The 22,279-nt window shown below is 41.6% G+C and overlaps 1 protein-coding gene across 2 annotated transcripts in view; it reads right to left on the bottom strand.

The window, feature by feature from the left end:
• KYAT3 (kynurenine aminotransferase 3) overlaps window positions 1-11,673 on the bottom strand; it is a 58,049-nt gene extending 46,376 nt beyond the window's left edge. The window contains exons 1-2 of one of the 2 annotated variants that reach the window (XM_032361541.1): window positions 11,581-11,673; window positions 5,820-5,916 (exon numbers count right to left, since the gene is read on the bottom strand). In XM_032361541.1, the coding sequence (XP_032217432.1) occupies window positions 5,820-5,915 (96 nt within the window). In that variant the 5' untranslated portion in view covers window position 5,916; window positions 11,581-11,673. Of the gene's footprint in view, window positions 1-2,954; window positions 3,307-5,819; window positions 5,917-11,580 lie in introns of those variants that run through there. The other variant, XM_032361542.1, reaches the window with a different exon arrangement.
• Window positions 11,674-22,279: the final 10,606 nt, after the last annotated feature.

The following is a 22,279-nucleotide window of genomic DNA, read 5'->3' as shown; positions in this document are numbered from 1 at the left end:
ACATCCTTTTGTCACAAGTTCCACCTGACTCAAAATGGCTCACGTGGCAAACCTCTGTTCAGCCGCTTTAGCACCCCTGAAGATCCTGACAGCCAAGACCTACTTGCCCTTACTTAGAAAATCAATATATCTGGACAGTTGTATTCCGAGTCCAAGGTTCACAGAGATCCCTTTTTATTTCTCTGGATTAACCCAAACTTTCTCTGTAAGCAGACTGTCTTAGGATGCTCTTCTGCCTTTGCCACCAATCTTCATCTTAAACATTGTTAATATTCTTAATCCTGGCACATTATTGCTCCTGCCTAATGAAGGTGAGCCCCACGACCGGGAGGTACTGGCATCCTACTTCATGACGCCACATCCTGATCCAAGGCACACCCCTTTGACTAATTCTGATCTAATTTTGTTTGTGGATGAGCCATATTGTAAAAATGAAAAAGGGAATTTCCAGGCTGGTTATGCTATTACCACCCAATATAAACTACCTGGAGAGGGAAATCTCCCACAAGGTAAACTGGCCCAACAAGAACTCCACACCCTCACCAGACTGTGCCAGCTATCAAGAGGACAAACTATAATATTTATACACTAGTCAATACATTGTTGGGTTGTCCATGAATTCGGAATGTTATGGAAACAAAGGGGTTTTCTCATGTCCACTGGGACCCCGATCAAAAATGGACAAGTACATGACCACAACTGCTCTTTTACCTTCTGAAGTTGCCGTCCTCAAATACAGACACACACTAAAAGGACTAAGCCTGACTATAAGGGAAATGCCCCAGTGGACTTTCATGCAGAGACAACAGCAAGACAATCTGTAAAGGTTGTGGAACATGTGGGTAAAGTCTATTCCGCTTCTACAAAAGAATGACCTCTTGTTGCCAGATTTGCCATCCTAATGTCCTTGCGACATGGCAACAGTCTGCTCCTGAATCAGAAAAATTAGGATGGGCAAATAATGGCTATAATTTCAACCGTCAGGGATATGGGAAACCCAAGATGGGCCCTTCATTCTTCCCAGCCCCTTGGCAAATTCTATTTTTTGATTTTTACATTGCTTCACCCACCATGATGTGTTCAAAATAATTCAATTTATAAATAAACATTGGTGGGGAGATTTCTACAACACTGCAAAACAAAAACAAAAAACAAAAACCAGTTTATTGTCAGTATCTAACCTATCAGGTCCATAGTTCTGGAAAACCCATTTTTGTTCCCAGATGCCTCAAACCTCCTCCCTGTGGACCTTTGGAATACCTGCAGCTGGACTTCATTCATTTGCCACAATTCTGGGATTATCAGTATGTTCCTGTTATTGTTTTTACATTTTCTAGCTGGCTAAAGTTTTTCCCTGCTGTGAGACTAATGCCCTCATCACGGCAAAGAAACTGTTAGCAAACATGCTTTCCACTTGGGGTAAACATTCTACAATTTCTAGTGATCAAGATACCCACTTCACTGGGAAAATCATTCAAGCTTCAATAAAGGCCTTATCAACATCCTGGAATTATCATTGTCCCTAATACCCTAAATTACTGGCAAAGTTGAAAGAACTAATGGAATTTTCCAACCTAAAATCTCTAAGCTTAGACTCTACTGGACTCCCTTGGCCTAAGGCGCTGCTGCTAGCTCCGTTGCTAATTGACAATATCGTCCTTGGAAAATATACACTCACTCCATATGAGATGGTTACCAGTAGGCCAAAGTCTACTGGCATGCAACTTTCTGCTGATCCCCTGCCAGTATGATCCCTTTTCTGCCCTCATGCCAGTATGACCAGCTACTGTGAGCCTTTAATGACTAATGCTAAAGCCTACCATCAACAGGTTAAAGTAGGGTTCTCTGACCCCAGTTCAAAGGAGCCTGTGGGTTAGTCTGGAGCCTGGTGATTTTGGAAGCCCTGTTGCAGAGAGGGGGTAAAAGCAGCTCTCAAGCCACATTGGAAACGACCTTACCAAATGTTCCTGACACTAGAGGCCAAAACTAGAGGGCACTGAGCCTTGCCTATCACAGCTAAAGATGGCCCCAACTGACCTCTGGTCCTGTATAGATGCTGGAGATCTCTAAATTGAATAGACAAGGGAAGACAAGCTGTTCACATCAAGGTGAGCAGCTTCTGCCCAAGGTGCCAGATCAAGACTTCATACTTTTAACATGAAATCTTTTTTTCTCCTTTTTCTTTCCTCTGGTGACAGCCTGGAAAGATACACTCTCATGTGTATTTCCCAGGCCATTGAGGAGTGGGGAGGTGTCATCTTTCAGACTGCTGGCTGGTCATCAAAGATTCCAATCTGTCCATGATGCTAGAGACCCCCTCGTCCTCTCTGTAACTAATTTCTCTTCTTTTCCTAATGTCACTGCAAACTACAACTGACTCCCCCAGAAGACTCCCACTAATTTCAACGTTTACAGCCAGAACAACCTGTCCCTTGCTTTTATCTTTCTTCAACTATGAGTGTATGGACCCAAGGAAACACAACTACTTATGTAAACCTTGGTACATTTGCACCCCCATGTTCTTGTGATCATCTAGCTTCTGCTCCCTGCTCTAAGGCATCTCACCAGCAATACCCATCTTTGCAGGGTATTTAGAATGAACAACTCTCTCAGGCTAGGAGATTTTCTTCTGGTGGATTTTCTTCTGATTTTCTTCTGCTAGGTATTTAGAATGAACAACTCTCTCAGGCTAGGAGATTTTCTAACTGACCCCAGGCTGGAAAGGGTGAATGCAATAATCCCTGAGAATGAATTCATTAATAGCACCACCTAAAGGGAATGGTTGTGTGTCTTTGAGGCAGTTAACATTCTCCGTTGGCCTATGAATGCCTAGTTGGTGCACAACTGGGCAATGACTCTTAAGTTAATTGTACAGCTAACTTTTTACAAACAAACTAAGACATCTCATTAGTAGATTCCCTTGAACTTATACCATCGAGATAAAAAAGACCTACCAGGAGGCATTCATGATTCAGGATTTGCTTCTTTTTGGCAGGGCCATGCTTTCCTGGTTAGGAGTTAATGAAAACAAGATGTGATCAGAAACCTCTCCCTCACTCTTGAAGAAAACGTAGAATCTGTTGCTAATGGCCTAGACACCCAACAAAGACCTTGAGCCTCTCTGGCAAAGTTGTCCTTGATACTAGAACAGCTCTTGATGATCTTATAGCTGAACAAGGAGGTGTCTGTGGTGTGGCCAACACTACCTGCTGTGCCAAGATTAGCATTCTGGGAAACTGAAGCTAAATTACATGAGATCACAGGAAAAAAAAATGACTCCTGATGAGGGAGCAGGAGGCTGGCTGAGGACAAAGCAAAAGCTGGCGCCTTGCACCCCCTCTTCACCTGCTCCCCTCCATATGTGTAGCATTCCTCAGGCACCCCTGACTGCCATAAAACGATAGTTAACTTGCAGAGATCACAGTCCTGCAAGGCAGGAGTCTCCCTTGGTTTGCAAATGTCCTTGAGATTTACAACAAAGAAGTTACCTTATCAATAGCCCAATTTCCAAAGACTCAGAACTCAGTTCCTCAAGCCCTAATGTCACCCTCCCCTCCATAAAAAACCGAAGGAGGTGGAGGTAGAAGGAAAAGTAAATAAAGTTAAGTTTCTTCTAAACCTAAATCTCATTAACAAGGATGCTTGATAGCAGGAATGTAACATTCCACCAGGAGACTCCCAATTGTCTTTATGTTAATGCCTCATTAGAGGGAAAGTGACCTTGACTTGATAGTAACCAGGCCTTCAATATCCTGATAGTATTCTTTGCCCCAATAGCCCTTCTGAACACCCCTTTGTCCTCACCTACCCAACTCCTGTGTATATCACCAGCCACTCCTCACAACCCGGGGCAGCCGCAGCTCTTCCTGCCCACGGGTCCTGTCCCCGTGCTTTAATAAACCACCATTTTGCACCAAAGATGTCTCAAGAATTCTTTCTTGGTCATCGGCTCCAGACCTCAGCTCACCGAACCTCACCTAGGTTCTAGAACTTCATCACTTCCATGGGGGCTTTGACTTATTTGATTTTGACTGGTTTGGGTCTTGGGGCCGTGGCTGCAAAGTACACTCCAAACACTGGGAATTCTCCTCCGTACAGCAATCGTAATAATATTCCTGACGCACTGTATTCTCTCAAAAGCTTTACATGCATGTGTGTACCCATTAACCATCAAACAAATGAGTGGACCATCTAAGAAATGAGGAAAATAACCAACTTAACAAGTGTAAACTGGAAACTGTGACCTGTGAATATCAAGAAGTTGAACAGGAATATCAGGACCTATAGGCACCAGACAAAGAAACAACGAAAACTGTGAATTTCAGAGTGGTAGCTGAGAGTGGTGCTAGTGACTTAAATTTTGATCACATCTCTCAGTTACCTGGAGAATTGAGAGAATTGTTAAAAACAAAACCACAAGCCCAAAATGATGCCACTTAGATCAAATTCCCAAATTGGGGCTTAATACCTAATCTAATGACACTTTCAACCTCCACCAGAAATGTTCTCTTAACCAGTCAGCCAGGAATTTTTCAATTAGTGCCAAAAAGTCCATCACATGGGCCCCTCACATCCCCCAAAGAAAGATGAGGTAATCTGCATGATAAGATCCCTCGTCATCTACCCCCCCACCCCACCAATGGAAAGCCACCTGGCCTGGAATTCATTACTTTCCTTTGCTAATTACTTTCTTTCCCCACCCTCCTTCCGTTTTTTGTATCGCTCCCTGGGGGCTCTTCTCTGCCTCCCGGATGGGATGGGTGCCCTGCTCACGAGTCATTTAATAAAGCCTGTTAGATCTTCAAATTTTCTCCGTTGGCTTTTGTTTCTTTAACAGTACCATCTAGTACCCAGCCCATATACATATTTTTACGATTGCCTTTAAAAATATCTTTTTTACAGGGGCACCTGGGTGGCTCAATCAGTTAAGTGTCTGACTCTTGATTTTGGTTCGGGTCATAATCTCAGGGTCACAAGATAGAGCCCACAATGGGCTCTGTGCTCAGCAGAGTCTGCTTCCCCTCTCTCTGTCCCTCCTCCCTGCCCCTCATACATGCTCTTTCTCTCCCCACCACTAAATAAATAAATAAATGAATAGATAAATGTCTTTTTTGCATTTCATTTGATTGCATCAAGTTCATAAACAAGGTCCACACACTGTATTTGCTGGATGAAGTTCTCAAGCCTCTTTTCATCCTAGAGCGGTCCTTCTAAACTTACCCTCTCCCACTTTCTCCCATGTCACTGACTTACTAAAGAAATTAGGTCAGTTATCTACCCTGTGGTTATGACCCACATTTTGGATTTGTTTGCTTTTCCATGATTTCACGTAACTTGTTCCTCAATCTGCTATATTTTTTGAAAACTGGAAGTCACGGGGCCAGCACTGATAGTCACTGTAATATCCTATCTTGAGTAGACAAAGCATGCCCTTTCTTGGGAGTGTCCGTATTAGGCAGGCGTTGAGTGTGGTATTTTGGTTATGTTGCTTAAAATCTGTGACCTTGGGCAAGTTAACACACCTATCTAAGCCTCCATGGGAAGGAAGTATAACAATTCATAACTTTTTGAGTTTTATAAAGATAAAATGAGATGATGAGAAGGCAATGCCCACCCCATGTCTGATAGATACACACACAAGCAGTCGCTCAGGGAGTGTCAGCTCTAACAGTGACAGACGATACCTCCGGTTCCCATAGCATACAAATACTCATTCCAATAAAATGCTTATAAAGTACTTGAAAAACTGTCCTTTTTTTTTTTTGACATAACAGGATATGCACAATATTTATCTGTGTCAGTGATTAAGCAATACATACAGCAGAAGTAGGGAGTCCAAGGATTTTTGAAGAATTAATTGTCAGGAATTTTGCTGTACTGTTAAGGGACCAGAGTCTCCGCTGGGCCGAAAACATGCTGTAGAATAAAAGAAAAACTTTAAAAGGAAGAAAATGTATGGTATTTACATCACTATCAGATACTTGCAGCTACCTAATGGACCATAAGCTTATATAAAATATAAGTACAAATTGTTGATAGCTGTTTTCTTCCCATATGTAATCTCTCACCACTAGAATCATTCTAATAGAACCCTCCTTATATTACAAAAATTTATGCATCTGTCATTTTAAACTAAAGATGTGTAAGGATATTGTAAATTCAAAAAACAAGGCTCTCATTTAGTCAAGGGCATAAAATTACACTAAGTAAAAGTTTCATTTGTAGCAGCTATAAAAACCAAAGTATTTCAATCTAGGAAATACTCAATTCTCATAATTTCCTGGATAACAGTCACTGGTAAAACAGCACAATTTTTGACAGTAAATTAAAGTGGTTAAACAGAATTTAGTAAGTTGTTTGAAAAGGATTATATCAAGTCCTTGACAAATATAAAAAATATATGAATGAATCTTAGGTTATTTTCATAGATAGTACTTTCTTCAACAATCCCATAGACAGCGAGCAAACTATTTCAATAGATTCCAGTTACACAACAAGCATGCATTCTGAATTACATCTCTACCTGTAAGGAAATCTTACCAAAGAAATAAATTCTATTACTGTACTGCACTTACAAGAAAACCCAGCATTCTAAAAAATATCCAAATGTGTAAGAAGAAACTTCTCATATAAGGTTTTACTTATGAGAATGCTGTATCAAGTGGATGGCACTTCCTCTATCTCTGGTAGTTAATTAAACTTTAGAAAGAGACATACTCTATGACTCAAAGGAATCCACTGAAGCCAGCTAGCTATGAATCTATTCAAGTTACCGAAATGTTAAGGCTACAGAAAGATTTAAAGGTGAGAAATAATATATTGGATGCTTCTTAAAAGGTTAAATATAAAATCCTGACCTTGTCAACAAAATCTCAGCTTCAAGTGACAATCTTTTGCCATTCTATTTCACTTCCGCCCTTTAAATTCTCTGCAAAGCACTTTTGTAGCTGTTTTTTGGTTGGTCACTCATTCACTTATTTCATTATGTTTCATGAACAGGGACCTGATGTGTTTAGTTTACCAATGCATTCTCTGGCACCCGGTAGGCACTTGATAAATAACAATATTAAATGACTGAATAAATACAGAAAAATCACACTATAAATTAATGATTTAGGTGGACTATTTATGAGGCCTTTTATGAAATATTGATTCCTTTTTTTTTTTTTAAGATTTTATTTATTTATCTGACAGAGAGAGACGACAAGCAGGCAGAGAGGCAGGCAGAGAGAGAGGAGGAAGCAGGCTCCCCGCTGAGCAGAGAGCCCCATGCGGGGCCCGATCCCAGGACCCCGAGATCATGACCCAAGCCGAAGGCAGTGGCCCAACCCACTGAGCCACCCAGGCGCCCCAATATTGATTCCTTTTTAAAGTAAATAATTACCCCTCATGTTGTATGTCTTTCAAGTTGAAGAACAGGTTTTCTTAAATCAAGAAATGCCTAGTCTTCTGTCATTAACTGTTCCGTTCAGGAATAAAATATTAACTAGGTTAGGCAATATGGGTTGTTTTAAGGAAAGGTATTACCAAACAGGAACAATATCGAAAAATCTTATTTAGTATCACGGAGTTACTTGATTTAGGATAATACAGTTGTTTTCCCCCCACCCCCAGCAAACAAATGTCCATTTATTTAAGTTCAGCCCAATTTCTTAGGTATTCAAGCAAAGTGTAAGCAAAATGCTTTCTTGTAAGTAGAAAAAAATTTATTTTTGAGATAAACTAGGTGAAAAAACAGCATAGGAACCAGGGTACCTCAATTCTAGTCCTTATTCTGATATTTTAAAAAGTTCTCATACATTATATATTAATAAAAATAATTTTAAAAATTAAAAAGTTTTCTATCCTTGGACAAGTCACTGATTCTTGCTGAACCTCAGTTCCCTCATTTTTCAAAACAGATGAATATACAAACCGTTGATTTGAAGGTCAAGTCAGAAGGGGCTAGTAAATCAATGGCTCATCATGTGTGAGCTTAGGCACAATTCTTGGGAGATTTCACTCCACACTGGGTGAACCATACCCTCTGGCCAGCAGGTCTCAGTGCCCATTCTCTTTAGGGAGTCAACACTAAATCCATCTGTTTTCATCTGGAAATCCCAAAGTCTAAATTCTGCATCATCTCTAGCTACCTTCAACAGTATATTACATCCACGGTACAATGTAATCCCTGGCAAGTGACCCAGTTCTTCTTTTCTCTGCCACTTTCCATACCTTCCACTGTGTCTTTTGGAACAAACAGGCCATAATCAGCAAATTTCAATGTATCTTTACATTCTCAGTGTGTTTTCTTTGCTTTAATGCCAATCTTATTGTTCCCTTAAGATACCATTTCTACGTTCCTCAGTGCTGGCTTTTGTTTTAATATTCCACACCTAAGTCTTTCCCGTTGTCCATTTCACCACTTCCAGACTATTAGTTCCCTCATCTGCCTCACTAATGTTATCTCCTGGTCTGCTGATAACTTCCTGTCATTACTATAGGCATACAGTTTTCTTCTCAAGCCAAGTACTGTGATCATCCCAGATAATTTCAGTGGCTTCAGAGAGGATCCTCCCAACAGCTGACAATCCCGTATCTGTTGGTCTTCTGCTCCATTCCACCTTAGTCACTTTCCTGCCATTATATCCTGACCCTGCACCTTACCATTACCTCGGTCTGGTCTAATTCCAAAATAACTAACTGAATGAAACATTCTGCTTTTTGACCATAAGCTACCATCTCTTTCAGTTAATTATTCTATTCTTCAGTATTATCAAGATCTCTAGGAGGCTTCCTCTCCTTTTCCCAGTCAGCCTTCCCATTCCATGATTTTCCAAATTAGAGGCCAGTTCTACCACTTTGGTAATGTTCTTGACAATGCCTTACCCACCTGTCTGTCCTTTCACCTGTTTTCAACACTCTAGCCCTGGAGGAAGTCTTCCACAGAGTCTGGTTTTCCCAAGCTGTGGAATGCTGGGGAAAGTCAAATGGGACATGTTCGATTTCACCATTAAATTCATGGTCATCAATCTCAAGTTGATTCCCAAACTCTCCAGCATTTATGCTGTATTTTATAGAAGGATGGCAGAATATGTCACCTCAAAATATCCCACTTTAGCCTAAGAATTATTTTGAGCTAAAAGCACTTGAAAAACAGCAAACACAAGAAGAGCCATCTGATTCTTCTCCTTCTTTCTGAAAACAGGAGATAAAATTCCCATGTGGAAGGTGCTCTCCCTGCACAGGAAAAAAGAAACATTCCTACATGGAAGGTTGAAGCTGAGAGAATTCTGTAAACACAGAACTTGTTAAATAACTCTTACCTTCCTTTAGCCTCCCCAAATATTTTGGTTACTTTTCCACAATTGCCTCTCCCAGTTCAACCTATATAGCAACATTTGTTTTTGCCACTGCTTCAGGTCTTCATTTTCTTAGGATTCTTGTGTCACGTAGACCTTATATTAAATGTGTGTGCTCTTCTCCTGTTATCTGCATTATAACAGTTCAATTCTCAGGCCCAACTGGAAACCCTAAAAGAACAGGCCATACTTCTCTCCCACAGTTGAGAATGACTATATTTTAATTTTTCCCACACTCCTCTAACCTAAAAGCACTTTATTCCAAGTAGATAACCTTGATTCCTATCACAGAGAAAACAGAAGCTATCAGATTTGCCATTTCAATGTACTCAAATTGAAAACACCAAACCCCCAAATGCTTTCTTTCCCCTTCTATTATAATAAAGAAAGTGACCCTCCCACAAAAGGATAATTCTTCCTCCCATGACTCACTCTCTGGAGACCTTGCTCCAATGATTTTTACCCCTTTCTCTGGTATGTGCAATGTTCCTTGCTTATATTTCTTCTGGTTAAAAAACAATAAATACAAAATATAAACAAAAATTAAAATTCTTGACTCTACCTTCTCCTCCCTGTTGCTCATTTCCTCTTCAAATCAAAATTTCCAGTTACTTTCTCGTGAGAGCTAAGTTTTTAAAAAGTTATGTTCTCAGTTGTCTTCTTTTCCTCAATCTATACTTTTCAACCTGGTGCCAACTGACTTTTGTACCCAGGACTCCACAGACACGGCTCTTGTTCAAGTCAGCTTTGACCTTCATATTGTTAAGTCCAGTGAACATCTGGCAATCCTCTCACTTCCCTTGAGCTCCCTGCAGTTTTAGATCCTGTTGGTCAAACCCTGTCCCCTCCCAGAAATCCATGTACCCTTGGCTTTTGACATACTACAGTCCCTCATTTCCTTCCTACCTCTCCTCCAATCTGCCACTGAATGATGGAATTTCTCAAAACCCACATCTGGATTCTGTCTACTCACTCGTTAATCTCTCACTAACTAATCTGATTGTGGGAAGAATTGTGGGGACATCAGTGCAAAAAAAAAAAAAAAAAAAAAGCTCCAGAAAAATCTAAGTAGGCTGACATACAGATTCAGAACCTCTGAAACTACTCCTTTTCTTTTGTGCTTTACATACACATTTTGACCAGCACTTCCTAATGCAGTTAACACTCCATACATATATTCACAAATAATAAAAATAGATGAACAAATTTGGATGTCATTGAAAAGTTGGGAGAAAATCCAAATGTATATGGCTTTTAATTCTAAACAATAATTTCACTGTATTTTTTTCTAGTTTCTCCTTAAAAACAATGTTCTATTAAGAAAACCAGGCAATTGTGAATCAAGGTGATCTGGTAAACCAGATTATGGCATATTGTAGATAAGGTCAACTCCATATTCAAATACCATGATCAATAAAAACCAATGTATTTCTTATCACGGGAGCCAACTATTTAAAATGAAGTTATGTGTGGCAGAAGCTGAGAAGGCTGGTGAATTGCTGGGGGCGGGGGTGGGTGGGTAGGGTGCAGAATCCACAGCTACAGTGTGAAAAAAATGTAGACAAAGTGAATTGTATCAAGTTTGAAAGTCGGGCCTTAAACCCAGATGATCAATTTACATATAACCACTTTGCACCTGCGGAGGAGAGAAAGAGGAAGAGATTTATGTAACTTGACAAAGTTCCGAAAGTTCAGGTTAACTGCGAGGTCAGGGAAGGCTAAGGTGAATGTTGCAAACAAAGGCTGATGCTAATCAACGCACCACCCACGCTGTGACGTCCGAACAAAAGTTATTTCTGCTTCATGCTCTCCCTGCCCATCCACTTCTACAATGTTTATAAGGTCCCCCCGTGCAACAGAAGGCACCTAGAAGGAGAACCGGTACTGGCTGGGGAAGTACATTGGGAATAATAAGCCTCCAAGTCGTGACTGGAGCAAGAGTGGGAAAAATTAGCCATATTTAGCCCGAGCTAAAAGGCGGCGGATCCTGAAACTGCTGGAAAGCCGTTCTGTGAACAGGGGTCCGTGAACTATACATGTGCCCAGGGTCAGAAGTGGGGCTGCCTGGTTTCCAGAAGGAACGAGGTTTCTGCCCAGCACGAGGTGACACTTGCGGCCGCTGTGGCAGAGAGCGAGCTGCCCAGCTCTCGCCCCCCGCGAGGCGGGGGACCGCCCGGAGCCGCCGCTGGAGCTGTCCGGCTCTTTCCACGACGCGCTGGAGATTCCACACTTCACTTACTTGGCAGCAGAACAGCCTGCGTTCCCTTTCTTCTTAGGAAGCCCGGTTATGGACGAACTGGAGTCGGTGTTCCCACAGTGCCAGAGGCGTCGAATCAAGAGCCAAGGGAGGCACAAAGCCCGTCTTTTTGGATGACCGGGGGGCAGGGGCCGCACGCTGCGAGGCCAGCTACGTGCCCAGAAGAAACGTGATTCAGCGCGGGCGCCGGCCCCCGAGCGCGAGTCCGAGCCCTGAAGGAGATCCAGCCCGGCTCTCGACCCCGCGCAGCGCAGCGCTCGGCGACCTCCCTCCCGGCGGGCCTGGCTCCACAAGACTCCGCGCGCCGGGCCCGCTGCACCGGCCCCGTTGCACCGGCCCGCGGCGCACTCACCGCAGGCGCGCTCCAGTCCCGCCTCCTCCGGCTCCCCGTCCCCGGGCGTTCCAGGGCGGAGTGGGAGCGGAGGGAGTCGGAGTTGGGGGCGGCGCCCGGCGCGGCCGGACGCTGGGGCAGGGTGCAGAACGTGGATTGGCTGAGGCGTCGGCCGCTAGCGCGGACTGGTTCGCTCGGGAGGCGGGGTGGGGTGGCGGGGAGTCGGCGGGGCGCGGGCTGCGTAGGCAGGTGGAGGTGTGGGGCTGTGGTAAGTCGGCGGGGTAGAGGCAGGTCTGAGCCATGGGGTGGGGCGGGAGACTTGGATAGGCCGGGAATTGGGGATGAAGACTAGGCCCAGGGCCCTAATTAGATATGCATCCTTGATTTGGGTTGGGGTGGTTGTAGGACAAGGACTGATTTGGAAGAAAGGGCAAACTTGGGGCACTGAGTTTAGGACAGGGATTGCTGTAGATAGAATAATGTTGGAGCGTGCTGGCGGAGGGCAAGTCTAAACAGAATGTGTGGAGAATGTGAAAAGGGATTTGTAGATGTATTCATCGCCTGTGATGGGCGTAAGAAAAAAAGCAGGAATTGACCGGCGCCTGGGTGGCTCAGTCGTTAAGGGGCTGCTTTCAGCTCAGTTCACGATCCCAGGATTCTGGGGTGGAGCGCCGCATGGAGCCCTGCATCGGGCACCCTGCTCAGCGGGAAGCCTGTTCTTCTCCCACTCCCCCTGCCTGTGTTCCCTCTCTCGCTGTCTCTCTGTGTCTAATAAACAAAAGCTTAAGGGGGGGGGGGAAGCAGGACTTTACATCTCTTAATAGAAAAAAAAAAAAGAGTTCGATTAGAGAACCGACAAGGAAAGGGAGTGTGACACTGGAGGGAAATACACGACATTTCAGAGTTTAAGAAAAAATCGCCAAGGAGAAAAAGACCCCACCAGTCTTAGATGAAAACACACCACCAGTCTTAGATGATGTAGTGCTAGTGAAAGCACTGTTTCTGTTAAGAATCACATTTCACAATTGGACTTTCTTCCTCTCCTATTTTAAGAAGATGGGTGGATAGATGAAGTGAGAGTGACAGCAACATTGTTACTTAAGCCTAGAGGAAGGAGCAAAGGTAATCTCTGGTTGAAGGAATATACTCTTCAACTAGGTACAAGGAGGTTCAGGAGACAATTAGGTGAATGGAGAAATTACTGGGTGCTACAGAGACCCTAGCCCTAGATTGTGAATTGTTGTGGAAACCATTTAGTTGTCAATATTTTCCAACAATTTGTCAATACTCTCCTTTTTGCTGGGCAATATTGGTGGTCCGGAAGGCCACCAAGAACACACCTCTAGTCAGAAAGTTGGGTATATTACTGGTTGCAATGAGGGAGAACACACACCCTGGGGAGCCATGCGTTGGTTATTCCAATAACAGGGCGTTAGAAATGACTTAAAAATATTTTGCATGTATTAGGTGATTTGGGGGGAGGATTCAAGGAAAGGGAGATTCATTCTGATTTGAATCCTGTCAGGAAGTAGAGGCAATTGTAGGATGAGGTATCATATGACATTTTATATAGGAGAAAGGAAATTGCAAGTGTAAATCCGGAATTGGTAAAGAGGCAACAATGTTGCCAAATGGGAGAGGAGGAAATTTAGTATTTTTGCAGTTTCCATTATGACCTAGTTTTTAAATCTGTGTTTAGGCAAGATTATTATTTTTATTTTTTTTTTTAAGATTTTCATTTATTTGACAGAGATCACAAGTAGGCAGAGAGGCAGGCAGAGAGAGAGGAAGGGAAGCAGGCTCCCTGCCGAGCAGAGAGCCCAATGCGGGGCTCGATCCCAGGACCCCAGGGTCATAACCTGAGCCAAAGGCAGAGGCCCAACCCACTGAGCCACCCAGGCACCCTAGGCAAGATTATTAAGTGATCTTGTCTGTTATCTCACTTCATCATGATCACAGAGTGATTTTTGTCTCATGTTGGTGTTGTGTTAAACTGTTAAATTCTATAGGTGAACACTGCAGCCAGTTCCTAACAACACTGAAGCCTTAAGGTAAGTGTCAGTTCAGTTCCCAATGTCTGGTGCTGCTTTTCTTTTCCTCACAGCTAACAAATATGAATTGAGTACCTAGGTGCTGAGGCTACTTGAAAAAATGAGGCAGAGGAAGTGTGTGTCATAAACCTTACAGAGGGAGAAACACACATAGAGGCATTAATATATACAGTGACTTCGGATGATGATAAGTGCTATAAAAGAAGCAATAATGGGTGGAGACAGCAGATGATTTAAATAGGATGGTTGGGAATTTCTTTTCTTTTTTGTTAGGGGTGACATTCAATCCTGAATTGAATGATGAAGAAGCAGCCTTGCAAAAAATGATTCTGGAAAAGAAAATAATAGTGGTAAATGCCCTGAAAAGGGAATAAACTTGGCATGCACAAGGAATAAACGAGATCAGTGTGGTTTAAGTATAGCAATCCAGAAGGAAAGTGCTTCTAGATTAGGGTAGAGAAGAAAGCAGGGGCTGTATCATGCAGAACCCTGTAGACCCCAGAAAGGAGTTCAGATTTTATTTTGAAGCAGCCATTGGGAAACATTTTGCTGAGGAATAATGTAATCTTAATTACATTTTTGTAAAAAGATACTCTAGCTGCTTTTGAGAAGAGACTTGGGAGCAGGCAAGAGTTGAAGCAGGAAAACCTCTTAGGACGTTGCTAAAATGGGGAGTGATATTGGTCGGGACTAGGGTGGTGGAAGGGGAGGGAAAAAGGGCTAAGGATCTCAACATTCGATTCTGCTGACATTAAGTTACTGCTCCTATGTCAGCATTGCCCCTCCACCTTCAGGTGTGCTAGGTTTCTCCAAACTCTTTACTCATCATCTTCAGAGTATAAACTGCTAATCTCTTGCTAAGATGAAGAGGAGGCAATTGACAGGGCTATGTGGACCAGGAATGGGGGTCTGGAGATCTAATCGTTTCCTAGAAAGTCCTTTAAATGATCGTTCTGTGTTTAGTCCTGAACCTTTGGAGAGTCATCTGGGGGTAAATGCAGCTGCCATTTTTACTTTCTTCATGACTGGTTTAGGACTCAACTTACCTGAATCTGTTGTCTACTACCTGTCTGCTAGAAATCCCACTTGCTTTCTAACTTCTCTAATTTTTGTTGCCACTCTCTTTCCTTTTGTTTTTGTTCCCATGGGTTTATGGCTTAAAATAACCTCCCTAATGTTATTTTGGTGGGCTTACGTAGAGTTAAAACATAAATATCTTAGATTTGCTGTCTCTTGCTGTTATCGGTTTACATACAGACTCATTAAATGACTGAATGACCAAATGCTGGGGATTCAGATGCTTTGTTCCTACATTAAGCCTCATGTTATTCTTTATACTCATGTTGATGTGTAAGAGAAATCATGTTGATGTTAAAGAGAAATATAGAAATATAAGTGATTCCCTGGAATTAATCACTTAAATATAAGTGATTTTCCTTACAGAATAGATAAACTGGAAAGAAGAGCTTAGGGGGAAAAGTGGCACAAAGGTCAGTAGATACAAGCAGGTGAGCAGTGAAGTTCAGGTCTTGGGGTCTAGCTGGTGACAGAACTTCCAAAATTTCAGCAGAGTTTGTGGGTAGTTGGTATAAAGACTACATTTCCACCCTCTGTTGTAGTTGGGTTGGGGATTAAACTAAATTCTGGTCACTGGGATATAAATGGAAACTATATGCACTTCATCCAGGAAAATCTTAAAGGGCTAGCATGCCCTTATTGCTCCCTTGTTCTGCAGTTCACCTGACAGTCTGTGTACAAACAAGATGGCTGCAGATCTCTTGGGCCACCAGATGGAATGTGCAAGTTGAACATGGTGGAACAATAAATAGAATGAGAAAGAAGGAGGCTGAGCCCATGACATTAGGGAGCCACTATTCCAGCCCCACATCTACTGTATTTTTTTTTTAAGATTTTATGTATTTATTTGACAGAGAGAAATCACAAGTAGATGGAGAGGCAGGCAGAGAGAGAGAGAGAGAGAGGGAAGCAGGCTCCCCGCTGAGCAGAGAGCCCGATGCGGGACTCGATCCCAGGACCCTGAGATCATGACCTGAGCCGAAGGCAGCAGCTTAACCCACTGAGCCACCCAGGCGCCCCATCTACTGTATTTAAGTGTGAGAGAAATCAACTTCAATTCTGTTTAACTCTTTCATATGAATTTTCTGACATGCTGTTGTACTGTGACTGTTGATGTGTTCCTGACTTTGCTAGTTTGCTTACCAAAGGCATTCCACTTTACTTTTACATGACCTCCCAGGTGACAATAGAGGAGTAACAGGGAGGAGAACAAGGTGGAAGCAAAGCTCCATTGCCTGGAAATGCTTCACAAGAGGTATTAATGCTTTCCAGCTAGATAAATAATAGCTATACAAACATTAGTTTAAGTAATTCAAAAACTGTAGTAGAAATTATACATTTTCCCATGGAAAGCATGGATCTGTTTATCTGTCTATCTATCTGTCTATCCACACACACATTTGACTGGATTTATAGCAATGTAGCTATTAGCATTGGTTACTTAATGCGTTCAGAAAGTCTTCATAGTCTCTGAACAGTCTTTTACAAGAGAAAATAAATTTTGACTTTACAAATAAATTTGGTAGGAAAAAAATTAATGCAAAACATGGGGTTCATATGTAAGATACAATAATATTTGCTTTGGCAAATATTATACCCTTCTAGGCTAGGTGTGTGGCTTCTGGCTAAATAGTGTTAGAAAATGTCCCTACTCAAGTGATTATCATTGTGTTAGAATCTAGTAGAAAACGCTCTTCTCAGGGAGGTGTCATGTGTTTCTTTCTTTCTTTTTTTTTTTTTTAAGATTTTATTTATTTATTTGACAGAGACCACAAGTAGGCAGAGAGGCAGGCAGAGGGAGAGAGAGAGAAGAAGGCTCCCCGCTGAGCAGAGAGCCCGATGTGGGGCTCGAGATCCCAGGACCCTGAGATCATGACCTGAGCTGAAGGCAGAGGCTTTAACCCACTGAGCCACCCAGGCGTGCCAGGTGTCATGTGTTTTTTCTCAATCTACTCTCTCTCTGAAATTCAGGGTTCACATTCTTGATGGAGCTCTCAATCTTTCAGAGGCCTCTCTCTTACAGGCTATATGCAGATTCTCAGCTTCTAAAGAGTTTCTTTCCTTTTCTTTCTTCCTCTCTCTCTCTTTCTTCCTTTCTTACCTTCCTTCTTTCTTTCTTTAAAAGGTTTCCTTTATTTATTTGACGGAGAGAGATAGAGCCCAAGTAGGCAGAGCGGCAGGCAGAGGGAGAGAAGCAGACTTCCTGCTGAGCAGAGAGCCTCATGTGGGGCTTGATCCCAGGACCTGAGCTGAAAGCAGCCCTTAACTGAGCCACCCAGGTGCCCCGACTAAAGGGTTTCTATGGTGACGGCCTTTTGATCTCTGTATTTGTCATAGTGTGCAGTATCTCTTTGGCACTTGCTGCCTGTGGCAGTGCCACATGCGTTATGCTGGGTGGCTCTCCAGAGCAGTGGCAGGAAATTACCACCAGATTCTCTAGGTCTGTAAGGAAGAGATAATGATGAAATCCTTTGTGAGGAGGGAGAGGGAGAAGATTCTCCTTTAAATAGCACAATAATATAAATAACTATCAAATTCCTGCGATAGTCAATATGATGTTAAATAACCAAATGGTAAAATTTCAGGGAGAACTCTCAGGAATGGAGTTGTGATGATAAGCAGCATAAGGATGTTCACTTATATGTTTAAAGATATATATGGTATGAAGTGTTTACTATGGCAGGCACCCTTCTGGACTCTGCTGATTCCAGTGATGAACAAAACAGTTCCTACCCATGTGGAGCTTGTATTTTAGTGGGAGAAATAGGCAATATATACTGACAAACTGAAGTGGGGAAAAGCCGCGATAAAAATGCCATGAGGAAAAACTAAAATGTTGGCCACTAGATGGCGCTCATTGCCTTTTTCTTTTCACTTAACCAATCCACTCAAAAAGAGATGCTAAGTGCATGACTTACTATTAAAGTTGTGTTTTGGGGTCAGGTGATAGGCTGTCTCTCTCTCCCTATATTTCCCTCCTAATTTGGATTTTATTTTTCTGTGAACCGAAAGGGGGAAACAGAGTTAAGACATACTATGGAGCCAACCAAGATATCTTAGGATAGGTGGATTAGATCAGCTCCTTCTTATATCATAGAAATCCTCTCTGCCCTCAATTTCCTGGGTTTTTCCTTTTATGTATTTATTTGTTTAATATCTGTATTCACAACTAGACTATTAGCTCCTCAAGAGGGGGACTACAGGAATGTTTCCCAGTCCTTGACAGAGTACCTAGCAAGTACCTTTTGAATGAATGACTCCCTTTAATCCAAGTAATTCCTGTTTTCCAGGTGGTCTCACCTAACTCCCTAGGGACTCTGTTTTGATGTTTGGTTGGGGGAAAAAATCTCCATAATAAAACCTTAGGTAAGTTTGTCTGTCTTGTGTTCTGTGAATTCCTCTCTGCCAAAGAACTCTCAGTCAGTGGGAAATGTATGTGTGTGTGTGTGTGTGTGTGTGTGTGTGTGTGTGTGTGAGAGAGAGAGAGAGAGAGAAGTACTTTTTGGCTTTCTGAGTACAGGGCCGTATTTTTTCCTTTTTCTACTTAGAGAAAGCCTAACACACCAAATGGACACGCATATTCACATGCACACACGGATACACGCATATTTTCCTTTTCTTTTCTTTCTTTTTTTTTTTTTTGAGAGAGAGAGCATACCCATGCTTCCAGCTGTTCATTGCTTATATATAGAAATGCAGTTGAATATAGATTTTTGAAATTATTGAAGTAAAATTGACATACAATGTTACATTAATTTTAGGTGTGTAACATTTTTATTTTTATTTAAATTTTATTTATTTATTTTTAAGATTTTTTTTATTTATATGATAGACAGAGATCACAAGTAGGCAGAGAGGTAGGCAGAGAGAGAGAAAGGGAAGCAGCCTCCCTGCTGAGCTGGGAGCCCCATGCAAGGCTCGATCCCACAACCCTGGGATCATGACCTGAGCGGAAAGTGGAGGCTCAACCCACTGAGCCACCCAGGCGCCCAAGATGTGTAACATTTTTAGAAGTAGAGAAAAGACAGGAAAGTATCCCCCAAACTGAAAAGGCATTTTGAGACCAGAAAACAAAGCAGGCCACCCCATACAGTTTACACAGTTTTATTCAGGAAAACTTACCAAGAGGGAAGATCTGGTGGAGGAAGTCCATGTCAGCTGTCTAGTTATTCTGCACAAAATTCAGACCTTAGTCCACAGATTTTATGGAATGAGGGGACACTCAGAAGGGGCACTGTAATGAGATCAAAGGGTTAGCATGTACCTCAGAGGGCTTCCATACACCTGACAGCTACCCTTCAATTAGATTTTGTAGTACTACCTATGCATGGAAGGGGAAGGAAAGATGTTATCTCTAACAGATTCCTAGGAGGCCAAAGCAAGCCTGCCCCCTTCCCTACTTGAGAGGCATTTCTAAGGTATGTATATTAATCTCCAAGGGGCCCAAACTCGTAGTCAATGATGGAGTCAGTATTGTCAGCACTCCTGGAGACATACTGATTTGACAATTCTGTGCTTTACTCAATGTTTACTGTAACTATTATGGTCACCATCTGTCACTATATAGCATATTACAGTATTATTGACTATGTCTCCTATGCTGTACTTTTCATCTCCATGATTTATTCTATAACTGTAAGTTTGTACCTCTTAATCCCCTTCACCTATTCATCCTATATATACATATATATCAACCTACATCTGTATCTATATATCTCACCTCTTCTTTATCCATTCATCATTGATGGACATTTGGGCTCTCTCCATAGTTTGGCTATTATTGATAATGCTGCTATAAACATTGAGATGCATGTATCCCTTCGAATCTGTATTTTTGCATCCTTTGAGTAAATATCTAGTGGTGCAATTGCTGGATCATAGGGTAACTCTATTTTTATCTTTTTGAGGAACCACCATACTGTTCTCCAGAGTAGCTACACCAGTATGCATTCCCACCGGCAGTGCAAGAGGGTTCCATTTCTCTGTATACTCACCAACACCTGTTGTTTCTTGTGTTGTCAATTTTAGCCATTCTGACAGGTGTGACGTGATACCTCATCATGATTTTGATTTGTATTTCCCTGATGATGGTGATGTTGAGTATTTTTTCATGTGTCTATTGGCCATTTTGCCCATTTCTTAACTGGATTATTTGGTTTTTGGGTGTTGCATTCTTTATAGATTTTAGATACCAACCCTTTATCAGATATGTTGTTTGCAAATATCTTCTCCCATTAAATAGGCTACCTTTTAGTTTTGTTGATTGTTTCCTTCACTGTGCAGAATCTTTTTATCTTAATGAAATCCCTGTGATTCATTTTTGCTTTTGTTTCCCTTGCCTCTGGCTAGGTAACTAGAAAGAAGTTGTTATGGCCAAGGTCAAAAAGGTTTTTGCTTGTGTTCTCCTCTAGGATTTTGATGGTTTCCTGTCTCACATTTAGGTCTTTCATCCATTTTGAGTTTATTTTGTGTGTGGTGTAAGACAATGATCCAGTTTCATTCTTCTGCATGCTGCTGTCCAGTTTTCCCAAGGTCATTTGTTGAAGAGACTGTCTTTTTTCCATTGAATATTCTTTTTTGCTTTGTCAAAAAATAGTTGACCATATAGTTGTGGATTTTCTGTTCTCTTCCATTGATCTATGTGTCTGTTTTTGTGCCAGTACCGTACTGTCTTGGTGATCACAGCTTTGTACTATAGCTTGAAATTTAGAACAGTGATGCCTCCAGTTTTGTTTTTCTTTTTCAGAATGGCTTTGGCTACTCAGAGTCTTTTGTGGTTCCATACAAATTTTAGGGCTATTTGTTCTAGCTCTATGAAAAATGCTGGTGATATTTGGTTAGGATTGCATTAAGTATGTAGATTGTTTTTAGTAGTAGAGACATTTTAACAATGTTTGTTCTTCCAATTCATGAGCATGGAATGCCTTTTCATTTCATTGTGTCCTCTTCAATTTCTTTCATAAGTGTTCTACAGTTTTCAGAGCACAGGTCTTTTACCTCTTTGGGTTTATTCCTAAGTATCTTTACGGTTTTGGTGCAATTGCAAATGGATGGATTCCTTAATTTCTTTTTCTGCTGCTTCATTATTGGGGCATAGAAATGCAACAGCTTTTTGCATATTGGTTTTCTATCCTGAAACTTTGCTGAATTCGTGAATTAGTTCTAACAATTTTTTGGTGGCATCTTTCAGGTTTTCTACATAGAGTATCATGTCATCTGTAAATAGTGAAAGTCTGACTTCTTCCTTGCTGTTCTGGATACTTTTTATTTCTTTTTGTTGTCTGATTGCTGAGGCTAAGACTTCTAGTACTATGTTAAGTGGTAATGGTGAGAATGGACATCCTTGTCTTTTTCCTGACCTAAGAGGAAGGCTCAGTTTTTCCCCATTGAGGGATAGTATTACTTGTGGGTCTTTCATATATGGCCTTTATTATGTTGAGATATGTTCCAAATATCTCTACTTTATTGAAGGTTCTTTTTTTTTTAATCAAGAAAGGATGCTATATTCTGTCAAATGCTTGCTTCTTCTTCTTCTTTTTTTTTTTTTTTGCATCTATTGGCAAGATCATATGGTTCTTATCCATTCTTTTATTAATGTGATATATCATGTTGATTGATTTGGGAATATTGAACCAGCTCTGTAGCCCAGGAATAAATCCACTTGATCTTGGTGAATAATTCTCTTAAAGTACCGTTGAATTCAATTTGCTAGTATTTTATTGAGGATTTTTGCATCCATGTTCATCAGGGATATTGGCCTATAATTTTCTTTTTCAGTGGGGTCTTGTCTGGTTTTGGAATCAAGGTAATGCTGGCTTTGATGAAGTTTTAGAATAAAAGTGAGGTTCTGTGGGGTGAGGTCCAGAGCCGATGACCAAGAAAGAATTCTTGAGATATCTTTGGTCCAAAATGGTGGTTTATTAAAGCACTGGGACAGGACCCATGGGCAGAAAGAGCTGCTGCTCTGGGGTTGTGCGGAGTGGTCCATTATATACTTGCAAGTTGGGAGGGGGTTAGGGATGGAGTAAGTCTCTAAGGAATTTTGGGAGCAAGTTTTCCGGGACCTTGAGGGTCTAGCTGTTGTTGGGAAAAAGGTTATTCATTAATGATAATAAAACCTTTGTCATGAACCCTTTAGATGTATATCAGTGGGCCTTATGCTTGGGAATGATTGTATCTTGGAGGATTTAGAGATAAAGGAAGTTTCCAAAGGAATTGTTAA

Source organism: Mustela erminea, chromosome 10, assembly GCF_009829155.1.
Source record: "Mustela erminea isolate mMusErm1 chromosome 10, mMusErm1.Pri, whole genome shotgun sequence".
Classification (NCBI taxonomy): Eukaryota; Metazoa; Chordata; class Mammalia; order Carnivora; family Mustelidae; genus Mustela; species Mustela erminea.
This window is presented reverse-complemented; position numbering and strand designations above follow the sequence as displayed.